Source organism: Nicotiana attenuata, unplaced genomic scaffold (genome assembly GCF_001879085.1).
Source record: "Nicotiana attenuata strain UT unplaced genomic scaffold, NIATTr2, whole genome shotgun sequence".
Taxonomy (NCBI): domain Eukaryota; kingdom Viridiplantae; phylum Streptophyta; class Magnoliopsida; order Solanales; family Solanaceae; genus Nicotiana; species Nicotiana attenuata.
This window is the reverse complement of record NW_017676129.1, coordinates 18,493-24,700: the sequence shown is the minus strand read 5'-3', so window position 1 is coordinate 24,700 and position 6,208 is coordinate 18,493. Positions and strand designations below refer to the sequence as shown.

Here is a 6,208-nt window from a genome sequence, read left to right as displayed (position 1 = left end):
GTCCGTTTCCCTTTACTTTAGTCACAAACCGTACGTTGTCTATCAAACTCTTTCCTTAAATAGTTTTCTGTGTATTTGCCCTTCTTGTACTACTTTGGAAAAGATTTTGATCAAATTCTTTCCTTATTTATTCTGCCCGTTTGAAATTAGAATTCCTTAATTAAAGGGAGACCTTATGTAATTGATTTCAAAACTATTTTCTTACCTTTTTCTTACTTGCTTTCTGCACTATAANTAGTTAGTTTTGTAGTTTTTGTTTTCGTTTTGTACGTAGGGTTTTGGTACTGTATTATTATATATATATGTAGTTTTTGTAGTTTGGTAGGTGTGTCTGATTTTGGTTAGTTTTTGTTTTCATGTGGTCTGTTCATACTCGATTTAACCCTGAATTTGTTTCGTTTTTGGTCTTTGTTACTGGTGGTTTAGGGTTTGTATTTTGTATTCGAATAATCCCTATCTGGTATTTTCTTTTTGTTCCGGTTTAGGGTTTCAATTTTTGTGGTCCTACATATATGGTATTTGACAGAAAAGGGGTCCCCTTTGTGTTGGATCTGTTTCTTTGATGCTCTTATTTTGGGTGTTCGGTCCCCTATTTCTTATACAATTATGTTGATTTAAGAGACAAGTGGGTCAGATTCTTATTTTTTTTTTGTTTTGTTTATATACTTAGTCCCACATCATCTCTTTATTTATTGTAGTTGTGTCTTCATGTGTGGCAGCCCACTATTTTCTTTGTTTATTTATGTATCTTTGTATTCACTTTATGCCTTTATTCTATGGTCCACTTTGTCAGCATATTATATAGGTTGTAATGTTACTTTTTTGTAAAAATTTTCCCTTTCTTATTCTGCAGCTTATATGCAATGGTGTTATTGGATCTAATCTTTCACTATGATGGTGACTGGATAAAGAGACCACAAGTGTTATACTCAAGGAAGCTTGTGCACACTATTAAAGGTTTTAACTCTGACCAACTGTCTTATAACTATTTAGTAAATGAATTTACTTCTAAGTTGGGGTTTATTGGAGTTCAGCAAGTATGGTAGATATTATGAAATAGAAAGTGATGAAGGTGTTAGGACTCTATTGTCTTTGGTTAGTGATCAGTTTAATGTTATTGACTTCTTTGCTGTAGATGAGTGTGAGTTAAGTATTAATGTTCATAATATAGTCCACCACATTGAGCCAAACATGATAGAACTTGATGCTGCTACTGACTGTAGTTCAGATGACAGTGAAGAACATGGCTGTCAGTCTTCTGATTCTTCAGATAATTCTGACAGTGAATCTGATTCATTAGAACTACTGTATACACAAAAAAGAGAGGAAGATATCTGATAAATTGACTGAGTATAAGGAGTTACACAAGTCCATGACATTCAAAGACATTCTAGAAGCTAGAAAATTCATCAACCTGTATTAATTTGCTAATGGTTATGGGTTAAAACAACTTAAGAGTTGCCCCCAAAAGCTTAGGTACAAATGTTTAGATGAAGACTGCCCCTTTGTTTGTCATATTTCCAAAGACTCTAAAGGTCCTGGTGTTAAATTCAAGATATTAAAGGAAGAACATAAGTGTAATACTGCATATGATAACCATAGGGTGAATGCAAAAACCATAGCTGCTTACTTTAAGAGCAGGCTGCAAGATAATCCTAAGATTAAAATTAAGGAGATGATGGCAAGTGTAAAATATCCATTTAACATCAATGTTAGTCATTCAAAGTGTAAGAGAGCCAAGAGAATGATATTGGAGAAAATGGAGGGTAGTTTTGCAGATGAGTACAACAAGCTTGAGGCTTATGCTAATGAATTAAGGTCTAGTAATCCAGGAATAGATGTGGTGATTAATATTTCAAAGGATGCATTTAGTGAAGGTAAAAGAAGATTCCTAAGAATGTACATCTGCTTTCATGCATTGAAAATGGGGTTCAAGAGTGGGTTGAGACCATTCATTGGCTTGGATGGAACCTTTTTGAAAGGGAAATGCAAGGGTCAATTGTTAGTAGCTGTTGCTCAAGACTCCAAGAGGCACTTTTACCCCTTAGCTTGGGCTGTTGTTGATAAAGAAACCAAAGTGACATGGAGTTGGTTCTTAAGGCTGCTACAACATTTATTGGACCTCAAAAGTGGAGAAGGGATTACATTTATTTCAGATATGCAAAAGGTATGAGTTTATTGTTTCATTTGGTTAACTTTTGCCTCTATTCTTCACTGTTGCATCTCATTACTTCATAACTGTTGCATCTCATTTACTATTGCATTGCATTACTTCATAACTGTTGCATCTCATTACTTCATAACTGTTGCATTTCATTTACTGTTGCATTACATTACTTTTTAACTTTTGCATCTCATTACTTCATAACTGTTGCATCTCATTTAACTCATAACTTCATTACTGTTGCATTTAATTGGTTTGTTCCATTAATTTACTGTTTTGTTTAGTTTAGTTAAATGTTGCATTGCATTACTTCATTACTGTTGCATTACTTCATAACTGTTGCATTTCATTTAACTCATAACTTCATTACTGTTGCATTTAATTGGTTTGTTCCATTACTGGAGTTGTTTAGTTTAGTTCCATTACTGGAGATGTTTAGTTTAGTTAACTGTTGCATTGGTCCACTGTTGCATTACTGGAGATGTTTAGTTTTTGATGCATTTCTTTACTGTTTTTTCATTTTAAGGGTTTGATTGATTCAGTCCACTTGGTTCTTCCTGAGGCACACCATAGATATTGTGTAAGGCACATAGAGGCAAATTGGTATAAAAAATGGGGACATGGGGAATATAGAAGTACTTATGGTGGGCTGCATGGAGCACATATAAGGAAGATTTTAAAGACCAATTAAGGAATATGGCACAAGTGGATAAAGATGGAAAGGAGGCTGTTGAACATTTGATGAAGTACCCACCTGAAAGTTGGAGTAGAGCATACTTTGACACTGTTTGCAAGAACTACTCAGTGGACAACAACCTAACTGAGTCATTCAATTCATGGATCAAGGAAGCAAGATTCAAGCCAATTATCAAGATGCTTGAGGATATTAGAGTAAAGGTTATGAACATGTTAAGGGAACATGAATCTGATGTGATGTCATGGAGTAATGACTTCAGTCCCCAAACAATGCAACTGTATAACCAGTACTCGAAGATTGCAAACAAGTGTCATGTTCATTCTAATGGTCAAGAAGGGTATGAAGTGAGTGAAGATGGTTAAGGACACACAGTGAATATGGTCACCAAGAGATGCACATGTAGGACATGTGACCTTAATGGAATCCCTTGTCCTCATGCAATCAAAGCAATGCAACACAACAAGGTGAATCCTTTTACTGAAATACACTGGTGGTACTCCAAAGAGGCCTATCTCCTAGCATATTCACATAAACTTCAACCAGTGAGAGGAGAAAAATTCTGGAAGGTTGAAGCATCTCATGCAATGGAACCACCAGAATTTGTTAAGATGGCTGGCAGGCCTAAAGTCAATAGAACAAGAGAAAAAAATGAAAAAGTCAACAGACAAGGTGAATGGATGCAGTCCAGGAAGGGGAGGATAATGAAGTGTTCCACATGTGGTCAGCCTGGACACAATGCCAGGGGCTGTGCAAAGGTAATACTTTTTTTTTTCAATACTGTTTATTTTATTGACCTATTTGTTTCCTATTTACCTATTTACTCTTACCTATTTGTTAAATAGAATTCAAAGGGAAAGCAACCAATGGCATGTAAGAAAAAGGGCAAGCAAGCAAAGAGGCAAAGATGTTTAGCAACTCAAGACAGTAATGATGAAGATCTTTCAGTACCCATGTCACCACTTGCTGCAAATATACCAGCTGAGGAGGACATAGATCTTTCAGCACCACTGCTCAGTCAAGCAAGTCAAGCAAGTCAGTCAAGTCACCCAGTACAAGCCTCAAACTTTCAGTTTATGCCAACTCCATCAGTCCAAAGGAAACCTCCCAACAACACTGTGCCACCAGATTTTGAATCAGATTCTGCCCCAGAAATTAGGCCAAGGAGTTTCTCTGAAGAAAGGACAAGACTGCTTATCAGACAGCAAGGAAACATACCAGCTATAACAAGGACAATCAATTTTGTTGGTGACTCATCTGGTGTGAGAAAGGAAGCTGTAACAAAAAAGGGTAATGGCAAGTCACAAAACTAATGTGACTTGAACTATAGGTGGACAGCTTTTTTGTGTAGTGGAAGTTTTTGTGAATTTGAAGTTTAGAAGGCTTGTAATTACTGCTATGACAGTACTGTTTTTATGTTTAGGTGGTTGATGTAATTACTGCTATGACAACATTTTTTGTTGCTGGTTGCATCTCTTTTTTGGTGGTTTCAATATTAGTAACCTGCTGGTGTTTAGGTGGTTGATGTAATTAAAGCAGTGTTTATTGTTTGTTGGTGTTATGAATGTTATGACAGTTGGTCTCAATATTGGTAACAGTTATATATCAATGTTACTTTACTGCTGTTGTGTTAAATTTCGAGTTTTAGTCATGAGAATTAAGTCATGGACATCTCTCAAATTTCTGATTTTCTTACCACCAGTTTTAGTCATGTTAAAAAAGTAGTAAATTTGGTCGAACACTTTGAGGTAATTTGATCCCACAGAAAACAGAAAATTAAATTGACTAGTGAAGTCCAAAAAGCACAGAATACAGAAGCTAAACAGAAGGTAAAATTCAGTCCAAAACACAGTTACATGAAATCCCTACTTAATTGACTACACTGTTGCATTGTAAACTAGTTCCCTACCAAACTAAACAATACATGTCAATTGACTACACAATGATAATTAACTAAACAATGATTCCACTTCATTATCCAGGCAGCAAAGAATCCAACAAACATTGCCAAAGAACCAATTATCACCATCATTAGTTGTACAATCTTTCTTCCAATTTTTTGACTTTAGCATCTTCAAATTTGTTCATGGCTTCCATGTCAATTAATTTTTGTCTCAACTTGTCTCTTTCAATCGAAACAACATTCAAAGACGACTTCAAATCTTTTATTTCAAGCTGGGAAGCATCCGTGGATATTTCATCTTCCCATTCGAAATAACCACATGAATTATTCTGCCAAAGAAACATTTAAAAGATTCAATTTTTTTCAAATCAAAACAGCTAGAAAGATTGTAGAGATTAGACAAATTCATATCGACATCTTACCGTAGGGCGTGCACATTTGTAAAATTTCCTACCGGGGTTAGAGGGAGTGGTTGATGTGAAATGGTTGGCAATAATACCACATCGACACCTTCTCTGAGAAGAAGTACTGCTCTGCGACATTGATGAAGATGAGAGAGGATAGAGTCGAGCAAAGGAGAAGAGAGAGAATTTGGGGGAGCCTGAACCCTATTTTTATTCGACTGGGATTGTATTATAGGGGGAGTTATTATTATATGGGGCAGGTTATTAAATGGGGCGGGTTTAAAAAGTCTAGTTGGCAATTTATTGACTAGTTGGCACATTATTATGAGAGACCCGGTTGCCACGTAGGATATCCGTTAGAGTTGGGTACAAATCCTCCTACTTTATTAACGGTAGGTATTATTTTAGCCGGAAAGTAATGGGGTATTAACGTGGATAATTTCCAATAGTAGGGGGTACAATTTTGGCCTTTTTCCCTTTTCAAAATAACATATGCATGCATATATAAGCATGCCAAAGTGTTTTAGTATTCTTCCTAATTTCTAAAAGATTGTTAAAATCAATTTATTACCCATTTTAACAGTATAAAAACCAATAATTATTCCCAAAATTATCATTTTGGTGGATAATTTGTTTTATTTCCCATATTTATACCAAAATATAGTTAAGGTAATTTTTGTATATCTTTTACAAATTTATTTGGTATTTTAAAAGCTAAATTGCATATAATTGCAACTTTAGCCTATTTTAAGATTAATAGCGTTTTATAATTATAAATTTGGTTCCAATATTTTTAAATTAATATTTATATAGTATTTACTGATTCAGTACTTTTAATTTAATTTTGGAATCTTTTTTATTATTTTTTATAAAATAAAAAGGGAAAACTGGCTATTTAATATGTAGCCCCAATTTATTTCAATTATAGCCAAATTGACCCCTCCAATTGACCCAATCCTAAACTCCCAATTAGACCAACCCAATCTCAATTGTAACCCGACCCCCCGACCCGACCAATTAACCCGCCTGGCCTTTTCTTTTAA

General features: G+C 35.0%; 1 protein-coding gene across 1 annotated transcript; it reads right to left on the bottom strand.

Moving 5' to 3' along the window:
• Window positions 1–4,889: 4,889 nt before the first annotated feature.
• On the bottom strand, window positions 4,890–5,303 carry LOC109220773 (uncharacterized protein At1g43920, Chloroplastic-like). The gene is made up of 2 exons (XM_019385242.1): window positions 5,184–5,303; window positions 4,890–5,090 (listed from the first exon to the last, which is right to left on the bottom strand). The coding sequence occupies exons 1-2, from the start codon at window positions 5,301–5,303 to the stop codon at window positions 4,890–4,892; spliced, it is 321 nt and encodes a 106-aa protein (XP_019240787.1).
• Between the last annotated feature and the right edge of the window lie 905 nt (window positions 5,304–6,208).